This window comes from Rhinolophus ferrumequinum, chromosome 17 (genome assembly GCF_004115265.2).
Source record: "Rhinolophus ferrumequinum isolate MPI-CBG mRhiFer1 chromosome 17, mRhiFer1_v1.p, whole genome shotgun sequence".
In the NCBI taxonomy this organism is placed as follows: domain Eukaryota; kingdom Metazoa; phylum Chordata; class Mammalia; order Chiroptera; family Rhinolophidae; genus Rhinolophus; species Rhinolophus ferrumequinum.
Genome location: NC_046300.1, coordinates 41,688,619 through 41,707,878, shown reverse-complemented (window position 1 = coordinate 41,707,878; position 19,260 = coordinate 41,688,619). Strand labels below are relative to the sequence as shown.

At 41.0% G+C, this 19,260-nt stretch overlaps 2 protein-coding genes across 6 annotated transcripts in view; one reads left to right on the top strand and one right to left on the bottom strand.

Moving 5' to 3' along the window:
• Window positions 1–487: 487 nt before the first annotated feature.
• MBD4 (methyl-CpG binding domain 4, DNA glycosylase) lies at window positions 488–10,878 on the bottom strand. Of its 2 annotated transcripts, XM_033131456.1 has the most exons (8): window positions 10,631–10,878; window positions 8,953–9,177; window positions 7,696–8,528; window positions 4,922–4,996; window positions 4,710–4,844; window positions 3,924–4,073; window positions 3,332–3,435; window positions 488–2,398 (listed from the first exon to the last, which is right to left on the bottom strand). In XM_033131456.1, exons 1-8 carry the CDS (start codon window positions 10,717–10,719, stop codon window positions 2,321–2,323), a joined length of 1,689 nt encoding a protein of 562 aa, XP_032987347.1. In that variant the 5' UTR covers window positions 10,720–10,878; the 3' UTR covers window positions 488–2,320. The 2 variants fall into 2 exon arrangements, with proteins under 2 accessions (XP_032987347.1, XP_032987348.1); XM_033131457.1 differs by lacking the exon at window positions 3,924–4,073.
• Window positions 10,879–11,077: 199 nt separating this feature from the next.
• Window positions 11,078–19,260, top strand: part of IFT122 (intraflagellar transport 122) — a 64,939-nt gene continuing 56,756 nt past the window's right edge. For 3 of the 4 annotated variants that reach the window (XM_033132365.1, XM_033132363.1, XM_033132362.1), the window contains exons 1-3: window positions 11,078–11,233; window positions 15,690–15,756; window positions 17,106–17,190. In XM_033132365.1, coding sequence (XP_032988256.1) covers window positions 11,193–11,233; window positions 15,690–15,756; window positions 17,106–17,190 — 193 coding nt within the window. In that variant the 5' untranslated portion in view covers window positions 11,078–11,192. Of the gene's footprint in view, window positions 11,234–15,689; window positions 15,757–16,344; window positions 16,436–17,105; window positions 17,191–19,260 lie in introns of those variants that run through there. The other variant, XM_033132364.1, reaches the window with a different exon arrangement.

Below are 19,260 nucleotides of genomic sequence, written 5' to 3'. Positions count from 1 at the left end.
TAATGGCAGCATTTCTTAACCCAGTGGCCTCTGAATCTGGAGTAAGAAATCCCTGGTTTTCCAGTAAACTGTGGGATCTTCAGCACGTCTCTATTTTGCCATCTTAGTGTTCTCATCCAAAGAACAGGCACTGCGTCCTCTAGAGGGGTTATAGGTACCCAAGTGAGTCCCGGCCATACAGAGGGAGCGTTTCCCTTGTGCTTTGCCTGTGTAAAACAGCATGCCACAGTTTAGAACTACAGAACGTTAGAAGTGGAGTGTTAATAAACATTTGAAACGTCCATCAACTAATGCACGGATAAACAAAATGTCGTCTAATGGAATATTGTTTGGTCATAAAAAGGAATGTAGTATAGATTTATGCTGCAACATGGACGAACCTTGAAAAAATTGTGCTAGGTGAAGGAAATCACACACAAAGGGCCACATGTTATATGATTCCATTTATAAGAAATGCACAGAATAGGCAAATCTACAGACACAGAAAGCAGATTAGTGGTTGCCAAAGTTGGAGGGGGTTTAGGGGTAGTGGTGGCGCCATTGGGTTTGACAGCTAACAGGTACAGGGTTTCTTTTGGGAGGTCATGGAAATGTTTTGGAATGAGGATGGTTGCGTAATACAATAACACAATGAATGTGCTAAAAACCATTTAATTGTATACTTTAAAAATGGTTATGAATTTTATGTGAATTTTGTCTCAATGTTTTAAAAAACCCCAAACACTCGAGCGCTTACTCTGTGTAAGGTACCACCTTTACTGAAATGCATTATCTTTGTGACCCTCTCCACAACCTGAGGTAGACACTCAGACCATCCAAAAGGGCCACATTAATATGGCACTTCTGTAAGTAAGGCTACATTGAAGCACTTACCTGTATTAACTTAATAATCGTAAGACCCTGTAAGGTAGGCACCACTATCCTACTCTAATGAGATGAGGAAGCAGGTAGAGAGGTCAGGCAACCTCACATGCAGCAAAGGGGAAAAGCCAGGCCTGGCTGTGGCACCCCTGATGGAGACGCTGGGGGAGGCGATTTGACAGCAGGCCCTGCCACCCAGTGACACTCCATGCCCTAAGCTCGGTGAATTTGCACTACCCTCTAACCCCAGCTGTGGCCCAGTGCTTCAGAGGCCTTTATTCTTTTAGACCCTGTGAGGGTCTCTACAGAGCCTTTCGTCTTTGTGCCACTCCCCCAGCACCGACCTTTGCACTTAGTGAATGCTACTTTGATGTTTGCTAAATAAAAATGTGATGGGAAGTTATAAAGTAGATGTTTGCCTTGGTGGTATGTGTGGCCCAAGGCAGTTTCCCGTTCTCTGGTCAACATCCATCCCTCTCTAAAAACAAACTTGCTCACTAAAATGGAAACAACCCACTAACCTGCAGCACACTGCATTCTGATTCTCTTCACACAACACCCTACAACAAAGGTGGTTTCCCTGACAAGTTCTTTATTTTTCATTTATTCAATCCATTTAATTTTCAACTTATATACCTTAAAATGGGGCTCGGTCATCGAGACTTAATTAGGATTTTTTTGGTTTGGTGAGTTTTTTCTAAAGCAAATGTTTCAGTATTTGAGCTGTAACATTATAAATCTGTATTAAAAATGATATAACACTTAAAAGGCCCTGTCCTCCAGCTGGAAGATGAGAGATTGGGTAAATGCTTGAATTCTCATGAAGGAATCAAAGTAACATGCATGAGTCAGATGCCGCTACTCTGAAACAGAGCTGCAGGCAGATATTCACATTACGTTATCAAATGGATACGAATCTCCAATTACTAAAAGCCAATACATGATGACAAAAGATATTTTTCTTCGAGGGTTAGCTCTTTTTGGTAAACATATTTTTTTCATTAACAGCCTAATACCTACTGTAATATCTTTTTACATGTTTGGCTGCAAACTCTTTGATTGCTTCTCTATATAACAATTGTATATCATTTTTATAGAAAGAGAACAGAAAGTCTAATCTTTCCTCAAACAAGGTTGACAGAAATTTGCTTGGTATTGTTGATAGTTTAGAAAAGTTTTTTTCACCTTTAAATCACATTTCAATACTGGAAAATTCATATGTAGTTTTAGGACTGTTGTCAAATACTATTTTGTTTTAAAAATCTCAGAACATGTGATAGCATGTTCAGCAGCAAAGATCTACTAGCAGCACAAACATTAAGAAAACATAATTAGGTTTCTAGTAGGGCTGATTAAAATCCATACAATTGGAAAAGTAGTTGGTTGGCTTCAATGGAGATCTGAAGAATCAAAGTGCAAAGCGATATATAAAAAACAAGCTTGGAAACTTCAGAGAGTTTTAAGACAGACTTAATTTTTCGTGATTTTCCCAAAGCCAGTCATGATATTTATTTAACTTGTGGTCTTCAGGGTGTACCTGGAAGAAATAAGGAGACAGACGCCTTATGTAAGTTAATCAGAAATGCATTTTTTAAATTGGCTTTTAGAAAAGATGCTAAGAGAATAGCATATTATTATAATGTACCTGGAAATTATAACCTTTAACCTAATGAGATTCAGAAATGTTTAAAATTATACCATACATTAAGGTAATCCTTTATAGTTTATAAAGTACTTTCCAATTTATTACTGATCTTCACTAGAATCCGGGCATTAACTGGTGATAACATGATTAAGTATTAATATATATGCCATTTTCCAGTAGGAGGTTATAGACCCTGAGAGTTCAATGTATTGTTCAGGTCACAATAAATGGTGGAACAGGGATGAGCTTGGCCAGATCTACTAGCTAAATGTTTTAGGGCAGTCACAGACTAAGAAGGCAGCGGACCAGGCTACCTGGCAGTGCCCACCAGCTGCCAGGCTACCACCCAGATGCCTGTGTGCTGGGCAAATTCAGTAGAATAGGGAGCTGAAAGCTGAAGTAGGACCTAGTTACCACAAAAATAGTCTGAGACCACCAGGAGATACCCAACAAGTATGCATTCATTCCAAGCTCAAACTGGCCTGCTTCCCTTCAGTGGTACACTTTAGAAGACTAGTAAGATTGTGACAGGAAGAAACCCCACCAGGCTTAGAGGCAGTACATGAATGGGAATGACAGGGCCAACTGACAACTGCTGAAGCTCAGAGGCCCCATCAAAGAATCTTTATGGACGTGGAGTGTCCATGGATCCTCTCCCTGCTGCCAATAACCCCATGCCACCCGCTGTCCTCACAGCTTGGAACAAAACTGTCTGTGACTGTAGTAGCACATGTGTCCAAGAAATAGTTCTAGTCATAATAGTGGACTTATTCTGTCTCGGAGCCAAAATGTGCTGGAGATGTTAAGGCTACAAGTGGTCCTCACCTGCTTCCACTCATTGATGCAAAAAATTCGGTAGGAGTCGTTGCCATATTTGCCAATCCCGTGAAGCTCAATTGGATATTTCCACTGCTTCGTCAGATATTCATCTGCAAATGCAACAGCCCACACGTTAGGCCAGCCTCTAGGAAGACACTTTCCCCAAATGCATGGTGATGGGGAGCTGGATGGAGAGAACAGCCAGAAGGGACAGGAAAGAATCTTTCCTAACAACCCCACTTGTGATTGCTCTTTCTTCTGAATTCCTGAGGCACCACTGTCTGAACTCATCTGTCACTTACTGACATTGTTTTGTGCTAACTAGACGGAGGTAATATGCTGAGGTTGACTGGGCTTTCTGCTTCACTGACTTCTTCCTCTACTTATGCCCACATGGCCTGACCCAGTGCTGGGCAGATTTACTGCCTGGGTCGATGGGAGACTATGGTTTGGGGCAAGTGGACTGTTTATAAATGCCTTCCGTGCTTGAGTTGAATGACCTCTATTAATATAGCATCCAAGGACATTAAAGTTTAAGGTGTGGCTATCTTCAATAGGTACCATTTATATTTTGTCCTTTGGGTATATGGGAAAGTACCTGAGAACCTGATAATGGTTTTTGCTCGAAGTTCGTAGAGACCAAGAGGTTTAAGAAGTTCTGACACATCTCTCCAGTCTGCAGTTCTTGCTACCTCAGCTGAAGGATACTTCTCCAGAAACTCCCAAAGCACAGGGATTGCCATTTTGCCTGGGAAATAAAGATAACTAGGTGACGATAAGCCTCTGCATGGGCTGATTTAGGTTCAGGTACTTCCTCATCTAGAAATGTCTTAATAGAGCTTCTTTTTTTCTTTTTTCTTTTTCCTTTTAAAACCACTGATAAGATGCCATTACCTGAACCAACAACCACTTTCTGAGCAAAAAACCAACACCATTAACCTATTTGGTTAACAGTCCAGATAATGCTGAAACCTGGCCCTGCATAGTATTAGTTTTTAAATAATCAGATCATCGAACAACTAGTGTAAAAGCATACAGAAGACAAGGTGGAATGACATTAAAGAAAGCATTTAATGAAAAAACGATTTTATATATGACTGAGGATGGAGGGGTGTTATGTAACTGATTCTTATTGATGACCAAAACTAATTTGGAAGTAGAAAATAAATGAAAATCTGCTCCTTAGTGCTACAAAGGCTGTTAAATGTCATCTAGTCTAACTTTCTCATGGGTGAAGAGTTTGAAGGCTGAAAGGGGAAGGGGAAGCCTTTACACGAGCCACACACTGAAAAGCAAACTCGAACCAGGCTTCCTAATCAACTTGATGCTCTTTCTCCTCATCACACTGTCTCTACTAAGGCAACGATTAAAATAATCCACAAACCTGAGGTCCGATTGAGAAATATAGTCGCGATGAGGAGCTTCCAAGGATCATGAAAAAGTGTTTCTTGGACAAGATTAAAAGGTGACCGAGGAGGTGTCCACTTCTTAAAGGCTTTGCGTCGTGGGGGGCTAAGAGCTAAACAAACATACTGCATCAGAGATGGACTTCTGAAATAGATTTAAAATCTGATTTTCTGATTGGGAAAGGGATACCTTCTTTGTTGTATTTGCTGGAAAAATATAGGCTTGTTTTCCTTTTTCCTATTTGTGTTCGTGGAATGGTGTCTTCTGAAAAGGAAGAGTGAACATTGTTTATAGAATCTATGGTTTAGCCTAAAGAAATATTCAAGGATGCTAATAATAATAATAATAACAATATTATTATCACAAAGCATTTAGTATGTACCAGGCACTATGCTAAGCACTTTATCAAAATTAACCAATTTAATCTCACAAATGACCTAAATACTATTTTAGCCCCACTTTACAGATACAGAAATTGAGGAATGGAAACACTATGTAACTTAACCTAAGGCTAGGTTAAGTATCAGAGCTGAAATTCAAATCCAGGTAGTCTGGCTCCTAACTGAGTCCAGGCATTTAACCATTCTGTTAGTTACTCTAGTTCTTTATGATTTATGTTCAGAGTTCATAGTATTGAAAAATTGGAAATATGGAATATTTTAAATTATGACACATTTGTACAGAGTTGTCATTAAAATATTTATGAAACTATATCATGAAGGTTTTCCCATATCACTAACGTCCAGGTGAAAAAAGCAATATTCAGGCAGCCTGGTGGCTCAGGAGGTTGGAGCTCCATGCTCCTAACTCCGAAGGCTGCTGGTTCGATTCCCACATGGGCCAGTGGGCTCTCAGCCACAAGGTTGCTGGTTCAACTCCTCAAGTCCCGCAAGGGATGGTGGGCTGCGCCCCCTACAACTAGAATGGCAACTGGACCTGGAGCTGAGCTGCGCCCTCCACAACTAAGACTGAAAGGACAACAACTTGACTTGGAAAAAAGTCCTGGAAGTACACACTGTTGCCCAATAAAGTCCTGTTCCCTTTCCCCAATAAAAATCTTTAAAAATAATAAAATAAACAAATAAATAAATAAACAAAAAGAAAAAAGCAATATTCTACATATGATCCTAATTTAATAAAAAAAGGAAAAAAATATATATAAAATACAGAGATTAGAATAAAATAAACCAAAATGGCATAATGGTTGTTGCTGAATGGTAATTTTTCTTTTCTTAATTTTCTATATTTTCCAAAATTTATGCAATGGGCTATAGACAAAACAGAACCTGCAGAAAAACGTAACATTTGGAACTTGGAACATCTGAGACCACTATCGACGGGGAAGCTCAGTTAATTTCAGACTAACCAGCATTATCAGGCTTCCCCAAATCATCATATTAAACACTCTAGCCATACTCTTTCAACTTGAATGTCAGTTAATACCTTACATTTGCATAGCGCGAAGCCATCTTTTTCACTTCTCATTTTAGTTTACAATATACTTGATATGAAAAACAGCACTAGTGAGGGTTATTACCTCTATTTTACAAATGAACAAACTAAGGTTTAGAAATTACGCAACCATCCCAAAACAATAGTGGGTGAGTGATGGCTGAGACAAGTATCCTGGTCTCCAGATAATTAGTGTAGCATTTTTTGCTATTCTAGATTGAATAGGTAGAGCCTAGTAGAAAGTAAAAAGAGTTGGAACAAAGGAAACTGCGCTGATAATTTTTTCTGTGGGTTCCTATAAATAATTACTAACTAGCCACCTTTATTACTGGGAGGCTGAAGCTCAATTTACTTGGTGATTTCTACTTAAGCCAGTTGGAGTCTTTCCTATTACACTGGATATCTATTAACCTAAGGATACTTCATTGTATGTTGAGAACTTGACTTCTTTTAGTTATAGGATGAATAGATACGTCCACTGTAGTTGCAAAAGGATGTTTTTAATATTTAATTTGTCTATTATACTAGCAATAAATCTACATAAGCCTTAAAGCTTTAAGAAACTCAAAGTCTTTAAAAGACAGACTTGAATCCTTACACAGTTCCTAGGTATAAATGGCCACCTTCTGTTAAAGATGGAGAAATTCTAGGTACAGAAAAGAAAAAATCATGAGTGGGATTGAGGGCAGGAATCAAGTCTAACCCCTGCTCCATCAATTTGTCCAGGCTATCTCCCCACAGGACTTTAAATAAAATTAATATTGTTCTTTCAAGGAGTTATATTCATTATATTATAATGGCATGATGAATAACTAATACCAAGCTGCTCAGAAGGTCTCCTTTTTATCTCTTATTCACTGTGGTATTATAAAGGCAAAACTGCTCAGCTCTGAATTCTGTATTAAGAGCATATTACAAATAATAGATGAACTATGTGAGTACAGTCTTGAATTATTTAGAGCTCTAAAGCAGTTTAGAGAAGCATCACATTATTATAACAGAATATAAAATTGACTGTGATATATACAAAATCAAATGGGAAGTCGCACATCAGTAATAAGTAACAGGAGGAGTGCAGAGAGGACACTGACAATTCTCAACCAGTTTATGTATAAAAGGAGTCTTCCCCAAACCTTTTCACAAGGGAAGCATTTTCATTTTCCCTAGTTATAAGATTACTGGCTGAAAAGAAGATGGGAAGAAGGGAAAGCACTGCTGAAGAGAGTCCTGGCTGCTGCACCAGGGAGAGATGGTAGCAGCTGTTAACAGCACAATTCTCCTTTGCTGGGGGCATTAAGGTAGTAGCCAGTTGATGTCCTCTCTGCCACAGGAAGGGACTTGAAGATCGGTTAGACAACACACTACCCCAGCTGTGGCAGAATGTACCCGACATTTGGCCTTATTTCTTCGTTCTACTCCCACATCCTAACCGGGTACAGATATGTAATATAGTATCTGGGAGTATAAACTCCTAATCACATGTTTAATAGCATTTTAATTGCACTGAATACCTTGACATATGTTCACAGAAGAAGAGTCTTTTTCAATTTGTGAGCAGTTGTTTTCCATTTCAGAACCACATTTTAAACTGTCAGTATGCAAATGTTCCTTCCTTTCCCCAACTTCTACTTTTGTTATTTCCTCAGATTCTAAAAAGTTATCCTCAGACTTGTTGTGTTCTGCTTCTTTGGTTGAATGCAATTCGTTTACGAGGCCAGAAGTTATTTGTTCAAAATTAAAATTTGATCCTGAACTCAATGACTTTTCTTTTGTAAGTCTCTTTTCTTCACTGGTCTTGTTGCTTGCTTTGGCGTCAGAAACACAGAAAGTTCTATCAAGCTGACTTTCTTGTGCAACAGGTTCACTTTCAGCATCTGCCTTAATATACACAGATGCTCTTTTTCTAGTACTTCGAGCAGAATCTGGAAGACTTTCCTGGCACTCAGTTTTAGTTTTCTTAATTTGAATTCCTTTCAAAATAGTCCTCTTTCCTTTGGACTTTCTCGTCTTTCTGGAGTCAGCATTATTAACACTCTCACCTTCTTTCAAAAGCAAATGAATGGAAGTAAAGTTAGATAGTCCTCTACTACCTTGCAATTCCAAACCTCCACTTGGCAGAGGAAACACATCTTTTTTACATTTGCTTCTTGTCCGGTTTGAAATGCTACTTTCGCTTTGCAGTTGGGATGTCACAGCTGCCATGCTGCAGTCTTTATATCTTGACTTGATGCCCCTTTTAGAAAGTACAGTAAAATCAAAATCTTCTGGCTTAAGAGAAGTCTCTTCATTTTTGTGAAGATAATTAGCAAGTGAACTTTTGGATCTGAACTTCAGTCCTTGTGGGCTAGAAAATAATATTAAAGGAAAATTACTGCTAGTAAATAAAAGTGATTTTTAAAAAGAACTGGACCACATTTCAGATTTTAAATTAGTAATTTCCAAATGTCGCCATGGGCATTTGTCTTTTAAAATAAAAACAGCAATAAAATGGTACTTTTAAATAGTTTCCTTTATGAGGAAGAATATTCTAGTATAAAATAATTTTACAAATATAACTTAAGGGCAACCTTACATTAACCATTCACAGGAGAAAATGTACGTAGTTGTCCCTAAATCACTTAATAAAACTAACCAGGGACACTGAAGGAATAAATCAATAATTGTTTTATGGTAAAAATATAAAAACGTCAGATACCTGCTATGCTTTTCCACTATCTGTCTAGACAAAATTATTTGGCTGCACTATCTTTACCACCTTGCATGCTCACCTGATAAAATATACTTCATATTTTCCTGCTGTTTTTCCAGATAATCTTTGCTTCACAACTCTTTCCCATCCACATGGGATAGACTTATGGCATTCTGTCATTTCACCAAACTGAGCAGAAGCAATGGATTCTTGTAGCAGGGGATTACACTCGCTGCTGCTTTTTATCACCATTTGTTTCTCATCTTCTTCTGCTCTTTCTGATCCCAGGGTAGCAACTTCCTCACTGAAAAAACAAAATTCAAGTGGTTTAAATTTGGTTTTCTTCTGCTAGTTCAATTTTAACCCATGACAGAGCAGGAACCACATGGACTATTTGGATTATGGAAGAGATTAAAATCACTATGGACCAGTCTTATGCTATGGAAATATCTTCCTGCCCTCCAATATCTCCCTGTTCTCCAACGTGGGTTAAAAAGAGTTGGAAATATCTGCACAATGAAAAGCTCAAGCTATTTGCTAGAAAACTTTTTTTAAATTAATTATTGAATAGGGCTAGCATAAAGATTTCTCGAGACACTTGGCATAAGTTTAAAAATATGAACTCTTAACCTGGGAATCAACAGAACGGCTTAAAGAGGAGGTATCCTCCTCTTCCCCAAATAAGTGAGGTAAAAGTTTTATATACATGTGCATTTTTCTGGGGGAGAATGTCCATCACTTTCATCAAATGTTGTAACCCTCCAAAAGGTAAATAATTTCTGACACAGAACTTTCAAATCTCTTTCCTTTGTGATCCTCTTTCCTTTGTGATTAATTAAAGATTACTCTAATTTTATCGATAAAATCCAGTGACAGGAAGATTAAGTTACTTGCAGAGCTGATACCAGAAGCCACGTCTATTACATCTTGGTCTAATACTTCTCCCCCTGTGCTATCATTTAAAAACTTCAGTAAAGTGTGTGCTAATCACTAAATCACACATTTGAAAACTTGGATGGGCCTATAAACATGTCCAACCCAACTTCTTTTCTACAAATAGGAAGCTAAGCAAGAATTAATGACTAACTAGAATTAGAATCAAGGTCTTCTGATGTAATTTGGGGTTAAAGAACTTCGGGGAGTTAAGTGGATCTTGAGAAATTATATAGTTCACAATTTTAGAGATAAGGAAACTGAAACCTGGTAAAAACATCACCAGCTTTACAGTCTACAGACTCGGCTCTGTTATTTACTCGCTATGAGTCCAAGAGCAAGTTACTTAACCTCTCCAAGTCTCCTTTCTGCATCTGTAAAAAGGAGGTAATACCTTTTTTAAGGTAGATCTGTGGATTACATTTTGGAAGAAAAGTAACTCATCTTAGCTCCAGATCACACATATCTAAGTACTCAGTACATGACTGTAGCTTCCTGTTATACTTATGGGACCCTGGGGGCGCCCCTGGCTGCGAAACATGACATCTCCTCCAAGGTCTTCCTAAGATTCTCCAACCCAAACAGACCTCTCCTTGCACCACCACCCAGCTCCTTCGTCATTTCGGGTAAGGAAGTCGGGAGCACCCCAGGTCTGACCTCACCGGAAAAGTACCTGAGCTCAAGCCTTAACTCCTACGGCAGTAACTAAACCCTTGAGCCTCGAGATCTCTGTCGACCCTAGGTTAGAAAGGCCCACCCTCCTTCTATTCCCCCGCTCCCATTTTACAAGTGGTGCAAGTGACGCCCGAATAGGGATAACTTGCCGGCGGTCACATGGCTGGTCTGGGATTAGGTGTTCACTGAAGGTGACCAAGGGGGAGGCTCCACAGTTCCCCAGGCTCGGACTCTCCATCCCAGCCGTGCTCCTCAAGCGGGCTTCGCCTGCACCAAAGGGCCGACAGGGTGCGACGCCCTGGGTGGGAAACAGAGTAAAATGGGAAAACTTTTGTTCAGAGCGCCAGGACTAAACCCAAAGCTGAGGGCAGTGAAAGTCGGCCAGACTCCACAGAGGTTTCCGGCCGCCCATTCCGCCACAGCCCAGCCAATCAAGTCATTTGTTGAGGAATACGCACCGCCCCCTGCCCGTTCCGACCAATCGCGCAAGCCCCAGTTGCGTAGACGCCTTCTAGGCTCCCGTTCCATCTTCGCTTTTTGCTCCTTTATTAGCGCTCTCTCTTTTAGACATGCGCACTCGAAACTCTGCCTGGCGCATAGCTCACTGCGCATGTGCGTTGCCAGGGGTAGCGGAGGTAGCCAAAGTGGCTCACCGAGAGGGCTCTGCCGCTGAGACGGGAAGGAGGGGCCCGAAGCGTGAGGGAAGCCGCGATGAGGGTCGTGTTGACGTGGAGAGATAAAGCCGAGCAGTGGTGAGGAGCCGGGCGGTTCGGGAGGAGCGGGAGGCTGAGCTCCGTCGGGGATGGCGGGAGCCATTGCTTGAACTCCTGTGGTTGCCAAGGGCAACGGGCCTGCGGCCTAGGCTGAGGGCACTGAACCCTGGGTCTGAGCTACTGCAAGGTCGCCCTCCCACCCCTTTGCGGCTGGAGAAACTGATGCTTGGAGAAGGAGCAAAGGGATGTACCACTTGTGAGGTAGTGGCCTGGCGAGGCGGTTTTACACATAATCACAATCTGGTCTTGTCACTTCCTTATCCATCCTGGGCTCATTTTACACTCACAGCAATGTTTCTCCAACTTCACAATTTTCACCACATCCACATATTACCCATACTCTTATTTACTTGACGTTTTTCTCTAAACTGTCTTCCTTATTTTTGCTTACATATGATTTTACAAGGAAACTATCGCTCCATATTTAAAAATCAATACCAATAAGATAACTGTAAAATGTAAAGCAAGGAGAAACAAAACAGTGTTAGTGAGTTGTAGCTAGATACTGTTGCTAGCTTGAGGTCTACTGTCTCTGGAACTGGAGATTTAGCAAGTAGGTCAGAGAGGTGCTTGGGACGAATAGATCAAACTGAGACGTTCTCCCGTACTTAATTAGAAGGTTTGAAAGAATGACTTTCTCCCCTTATGATTCAATGTTATTTAATGTCCTATTCCATTTTTATCACCTAAATCCATCACACGACGATACATTTGGGGAAACACTGACTTAATGCATAGTTCTGCTCAGCCTGACTTTCAAAATCTTCGTAGGTGATCTTTTCAGCTTCATTGTGAAGCCTCTGTTTTGGAACAGGATATTTGCTATTCCCTCTCTATTTTTTCTTAGACCTTTCTGTGTAAAGAAAGTATGCCTTCTTTCCTCATCTCCTCACATTGAAATCCTAAACATCCTGTAAGGCTCCCGTTGGAGATGGTTGCTCACTCCTTTGTGCTCTGCACTAGTAATAACTAGCACTGTGTGCCAGGCATTGGCTAAGAACTTTATCTTTTATTGTCGTCTCGCAACAGCCCTCTGAGGTAGGTACGATAATTACCTCTATTTTATATAGGAGGAAACTAAGGCACAGAGAGGGTAAATAATTTACCAACCTCACGCAGTTAGTCAGTGCTGGCTCAAAGCCAACTTTCAAGCTCAGGTCTTTCTCACATCAAAGCTAATGCTTTTAGCCACTACATTAATTTTTCTGTGTATAACAGAGGCTGCAAAGTCAAATGCCTGCAGGAGTCAGGCAGGCAACATAAATAGGAAATGTTTATTTGCATCTTGAACACAAGGAATTGTCTGTTTTCCCTAGGAGTATTCTTCTATTCTGCACCCCACTTTTCTTAAAACACATAGCTTATCACTTATACTTTGAATAGAGGTTTAAGTTTTTAAAAATTCCGTTTTACTTTTCTTTTGACGCTAGTATTAAAGTACCCCCACAGCACAAGCTGATGATAACTGGCATCTGAACATTTGGCTTTGATATCAGGGAGTAATAAGGAGTCGAAAAGAGTGTGGCAAACTAGAGAGCTCATGCTTTGCCTAAAAGGGCAGCGGCGGCTCAGATCCTGCCAATTACCACCCTGCAGGAATTTGGTTGAGTGTGTTCAGAACTTCCTATTTTCACCAGTCACTAGGAAACTGGGTTTTTATGTGAAATGTCCTAATTTTTAAATGTTGGAACCCAATCTTAAAATAAAATAAAACACCATGTGAGCCAAACAAAGCATTTGCTGGCCAAATACAGACTGATTTGCTCCCAGTTTTCAACCCCTAGCATAGAATTTTGTTCATCCCTCCCTTGTGGTATTTAGAATCTGTCTAGTGTAAGAGTTATTTTTGAATCTGTTTATCCCAGAAGTCTATAAACCCCTTAAAGGCAATGGCTGTGTTTTATTGATTTCCAGATTATACCAGTGCCTAGTCAAATCAGTCGTTGTCGTGATTTGATGAATAGATAGATGGATAGATATAATGAATTGATTGGTGAATGAATGATGAATGAAGATTGGTTATTTAGTTTGGGGTCCATTATAGGTTTGGAACAACCTATTCGAATAGGGGCTGTAGGGGTTCTGTAGACCAGCAATCCTGATGGCAACCATATATGCCAGCTGATAGCTCAGAATGAGACAAAACAAAACAAAAAAAACTCTTAAGAAATAGATAGTAGAACTGAAAAAAATTCCAAATATCAAAGATTTGTCCTCTACAACCAAACCAGCCAGTCTCCTGTCTGGTCTCCTGCTTCTAGTCTAACCTTCACAAGCCAGCAGGAATTCTCTTTCTGAGTCCTGCTGCTGTGATCCATTACTCTACTTCTCATAAACCTAGAGTGACTCCCAGTTATCTTCCACATCAAATTATGAACTTAACTAGTTAGTCCTACTTACCTCTACCCCCTATTGCTAATGTTTAGATTTATGCTTTTCAGTTCAGCTGAAAACTCCATTTTCATATCCAAAGGCCCTCCCCAAATGCTCTTAATTCTCTGAACTCCCTCATTTTCCCCCTTAAAAGCACTTCTCCAGGTTCTTCTTTACCATGATGCCTTCTTTGGCTAGCCCACCTTATTCCACTCAGACCATGATCTTCTATAACCCTCTATTCACACCCGCTGGTATTGACCGAGTGCTTGCTGTAGGACAGACTGTGTTTACATGTGTTACCTTGTTTAACCTCCACAGTAATCTATGAGGTTGGAATTGTTACCTCACTTACAGATGAAGAAACTGAGATTTACCAAAATGGCATAATTTGCCTAAGATACCAAAGCAAGTAAGTGGGGCTGGGTCAGATTGTGCAGGGTTTAGAGAGGCACCTTGGGACTTCAGTTTACAATGGGGTGGGCATAGGGTTGGCAGAGGACAATTTGCAGGGCTCATCCTCTGCCTCTCTGCAATGGCATTTGATGATATATCTTTTTCATAAAAGGGAGCAGGGTGGGAGAGAGAGCCATTCTGCAGCACAATAGACTCCTGTAGGTGGGTGAGCTCTCCAGCCAGTGTTCAGGCAGAGGCTGGATGGCCGTCTATAGGGAATTCCTGCCCTGGTGGGGGAATTAAGACTATATGACAAGGTCTAGGGTTTTTCCATTTCTGAGTTTCTGTGATCTCATGATGTAATTAAAGTCTGAGGGGTTCAAGATAAAATTTGTCCATTTGTTGACTGTTCATTATGTTTCTAGGGCAGTGCCATGCATGTGGGCCCACAGCTGTCTAAAACCGAGTCATTGCCCTTAAATCACACATGACTATAATTAAAGGCACAAGACAGTATCTGAAACAGTGTAAAATATAGAAGATTATATAATTCCGAGCTAAATTGAATTGTACAGGTCTTAAGTACAATAAGAATTTAGATTGGGGTAATTCAGATATTATGTTATACTTCAGAAAGGCAAATTTCAAGAAATTCAGAGAAAATGAATTTTCACATCTGAGAGAAAGATAGTTTAAGGCTTGGCCCAAATGAAACACTCAGAAATGGTTTTTCCGATAATTCAGCCCAAAATGATCATTATGAAGAAGAGGCCACACAGGAACCACTTTGATGAGCTCAGATAGGTACAAGGCAGAAAGGGAGCCACGTATTCCAAGGATGACTATAAGAAGACAGGTGCAGATCCCCTCCCAAATATAATATCATACAACCCACGGGTGTCACACTTCTCTATCCTTGTTTTGTAGGTGAGGACGAACGCTCAGTCAGGGAGGTCAGCTATTCTGGCCCCATCTCCCCTCTACTTTTAATTCTACCACCCCACTTCTCCTCAAAGTATGAAATGGACCACACACATTGCCCCCCAGACTCAGAGAATGAAAGCCTGAGAAACAGGAAGGCCAGGTCTGTTCCCACGTAACAGTGAGGAAACTGAAGAACTCGAGGTCTGTGTTTACTTCTGTCAAGTGGGGTGCCTAATGGGAAAGGATGTCAACCCTTGTTCCAGCTTCTCCATCAACCAGCTGTGTGACAGCAGACGCATGACTTTCCTCTGTACTTTAGTTTCTTCATTGATAAAAATGGGCCAGTAGTGCCTGGCTTGCCTACTGCTTTATGTTATCCTAAGATCAAATGAGATAATACAAGTTTATACAAATTCTCTCATGTTGTCTAACCTTTGCGGTATTATTAGAAGAATGAGTGCCCTCCACTCTTGACCGTTTGAATCATATCTGGCATCTGGCTTCTAGACAAGTGGAAACTGGGACATGTTGCTAACTGCCCAGTGGATCGTGACTGAATGGGCTGCCAAGGTGTGGTGGTTGAATGGAGTTTGCAATCAAATGCAATTCTTGGCCATTATTTCTCCCTCTCACACACAAGCAGCATTTTATAATGGAAGTAAAGTTTGTTTTTCTGGCCATTAGCAGACCTCATCATTTTGGTTCCTAATTGTCCTTTTGTCTTGTCTTGTCTCCTGTTTAGTATATATGACCTCGCTTTTAAGCCTGATGGAACCCAACTGATTTTGGCTGCAGGAAACAGATTACTGGTAGGATTTTGTCTGAGTTTCCTTTTTAAGTGCTTTTTTCCCCCTCTCCCTCCTGTAAGTACTCTGAAATTTGACCCTTTTTTTGAGATAAAAAAGGCAAGGGCGGAAAAACCAGTCATTACTTTTTAATAGGGAAGGAAATGGCCTATTTAAAACAGGTAAGTAAACTGTCTATCAGATAGGAACCTGTGAACAATACCTCCTTTGGAGTCATTAATCTTTCCCTTTTTACTTTGAGACACCCATAAAAGGTTGAAAACAATTCATCAAAATGCCTTTGAAACTGGGCTGGTGTCAGTTCACACATTTTTCCTCCTGAAAAATTCAAGCAATAGGATTGAATGGGGCTCCCTCCATGAGAAGCCAGATAGCCTGACCCCAACTTTTAGGCACTGGCCTACCTAAACAATTCCATATGGATGCTGTTCTATTTTTCATATTTTCAAAGACTGTAAGCTCCCTTTGGAACCTATCCCAGTGTATAAAAGTAATTTTTCGGAGAACTCTTTATGTGTGACCTAAAAACCTTTGTATGATCTCTCCTTCCTCCTGCTGAAGTCAACTTCCTCTTGCTCTGTTGTCTCTAGATATGCAGATTGACTGATCTCCATTCTCTGTATGGTAACTACATAATCTTAAAGCCATGGTTAAATTGTTCTGCAGACTTCTTCTCTCCAGGGTAAACAGTCCAAATCCTTTTAGTATTTTTTTCTCCCATAGGTTATTCTCTCCAACACTAACCGTTTTTGGAGGGGTTTGCCTTGATTTCTCAGATGGTGTGTTTTTTAAATCTCCGCATATTTATAGGTGTTACACAGCTGTAAAATATCCTAAATCCGTATTACAGCTGGGTTTTATGACAATCCTTTCGATTTGCAAACCCAGAGTTCAGGTTTGTGACTTTCTAACTCTTGGTAGCAAATATGAAACAGCCTCTGTGATGCTGGTATTAGGGGCAGGGCTAGTTCTGAAATGTAACCATGTTGTAGATGGCTCTTTCTATGTGCTGGCTTTACTTGGGAGGGCCTGGCTGATTTGGTAATAGATCTAAATTCACATAAGAATAAGGGAAATTTGTAGAGAAGTTCCACAGAGTGAACTTTCGTTTCTCGAGGATTAATGGTATGTTCCTGGTCATAAAATGGATAGCATTGGGACCTCTACTTCTTAGGTTTCCCAACTTTTAAGTCACATTCTTTCTGGTTTCTTAGTGTAGTTTTTACTTGATACACATTTAGAATATTGACAAATGTTTTGTTATAAAAACAAAAATAGCATCAACAACCTGTAGGAATTCTAACTAATGAATGCCATGTGGATAATCTGTACTTTTACCCCTTTTTTGCCAGGTTTATGACACCTCTGATGGCACCTTACTTCAGCCCCTAAAGGGACACAAAGACACCGTGTATTGTGTGGCATATGCGAAGGACGGTAAGAGGCTGCTCTGGGTTTACAGTCTCTGTCATGGCCGGCCTCAGAGATTTTCGTTTTTCTCCTTAGGCACTCTTTAATTTTTTTTTAGTAAGCTAAAGTACAATTTACGGGTTCAGAAGATAATTAAGTCTCTTGGACTTCAATTCAATCCTTCAATTCAACAAGTTTTTACTGAGGGCCATCTATGTGTCAAGCACTGTTCTAGCTGCTTCAGATGCTTTAGAGAACAAAACAGATAAAGGTCCCTGCTCTTCCGGGTGGGAGAGGGGAGGAGAGAGTATGAGGGATGATATACAATAAACATAGTAAGTAAGTAAATAAATAAAACAATATACGGGAAGATTATAAATGTTAAGGAGGAAGAAAAACTAGGGTAGAATCAGGGGGATTGAGTGTGTTGGGCGGGGCAGGGCATTGGGTTACAGTATTGAATAGGGCAGTGAGGGTGGGCTTATTGAGCTAGAGACGGGGAGCAAAGGCTTGAAGTTGGGGAGGCAGTGAGATTCCGATGGTGGGCTCTGGAGGAAGAGAGCTCCTTGCAGAGGGAGGAGCCATGGCAAAGGCTCTCAGGAGGGAGTGTGCCTTCCAGGGGCTGGAGCAGAGAGAATCGGGGAGCAGTAGGGGATGGGGGGTGGAGAGGTAACGGGCATGGGGTGGCCAGATCATGTTGGCCGTCAGATGGACTTTGGCTTTGATTTTCAGTGAAATGGGGAACCACTGAAGAGTTCTGAGCAGAGGAGAGATCTGATTTGAGTTGTGTTTTTAAAGGCCTCCTCTAGCTGTGTTGGAAACAGCTTGCAAGAAGAGAGGATTGGGGCAGGGAGATGAGTGAGGAAGTACCATCCAGGCAAGTTTTATAACACTGGTGATGGGGGCTCATACCTCTGGGAGCAGAGGAAGTGGTGAGAATTGCTCAGATTCTAGATATAGTTTGAAGGTGGGGCCAATAGGATTGCTTGACATATTGGATGTGGGGTTGTGAAGAAAGGAGTCAGGTGACTCCAAGGTTTTGGATTTGAGAGACTGCAAGGACGGAGTTGCCCTCCACTGAGATGGGGAAGGCTGAAGGTTGACAAACTTACAGCAGGAGATCAGGAGCTCAAGTCTGGACATGTTGAATTTGAGATAAGTTGATGCTGTAAGAGGAGAGAGAACTGCCAAGGACAGAGTTGTCAAGTGGGCAAGAAGAGATGGGACCTAGGGCATAGGTGGGGCATAGTGGGAAGGTAGAAGATGTCACTGCAGGTGCTGGCAGGTAGGGGCATGTGGTGTAGGAATTCAATGGAAATTTTCTTCCATTCTTTCAATGAAATAGGAAGCAGCACCAACTGAGAGTGAGGATGGGAAGGAGATGTAAGAGTTGAGAAAGGAAAAAATGTACAATCACCACTTAGGAGAGTGTGGCTCAGTGAATGGACCCGGGAGGGATGGTGAGATCTCCAGTGACACGAAGGGCCCACTTGAAGCTGGTGATCATGAATTAAAAGTGAGATCAGCTCGTGTGATTATGTCTTTTTCTCCACCACTTTGAGCTGCATAGATGCAAGGGTGGAGGAGATGGAGAGTTGGATTTAACCGGAGTGGTGCATTTGCAGGCCCCTCTGAAGAGGAAGTAAGAGGGCAAGGGCACAGAGGATGTATGCACAGGAGTGATTGTATACACTGATCTTGAACTGTCAGCTGAGTACTGAGGGGCGAGTGGACAGGTGGTAGGTTCTGGTGGGGTTGAAGGATTATTGGAGTTGGGGCATCAGGTGGGGTGAGAAAGAGGGGAGGTGGTGGTCAGAGAATAGGTGATGAAGTTGATATTGAGAGTTAAGTACAAACCCATGCTACCCACAGCGTGGGATTGGTGGGAAGAACACAGGCTTTGGAATGAGATGGATCCAAGTTCCAACCCCAAAAGCTCTGTGAGTTTGAGGTGGTTTAATATTAAAGGTAACATTCTGTGAGCACTGCTGAGATGTCACAGAATCAGAGGGTTCTAGTGCTTAAACGAACCTTGGAAATTATTCAGCCTCCAGGTTTTTAACTTCTTTTGGATGATGGACCTCTCTGTGGATCTGA

What these genes read in the sequence shown, in the direction of transcription:
- MBD4 (XM_033131456.1), bottom strand. Translation starts at nt 10,719, where the DNA reads ATGGAGAGTCCGAGCCTGGGGAACTGTGGAGCCTCCCCCTTGGTCACC. An exon ending in GACCAGCCATGTGACCGCCG is followed by an intron (nt 9,178 to 10,630) that starts GCAAGTTATCCC and finishes TTGTTTTTTCAG; the next exon opens with TGAGGAAGTTGCTACCCTGG. An exon ending in TATGAAGTATATTTTATCAG is followed by an intron (nt 8,529 to 8,952) that starts GTGAGCATGCAA and finishes ATTATTTTCTAG; the next exon opens with CCCACAAGGACTGAAGTTCA.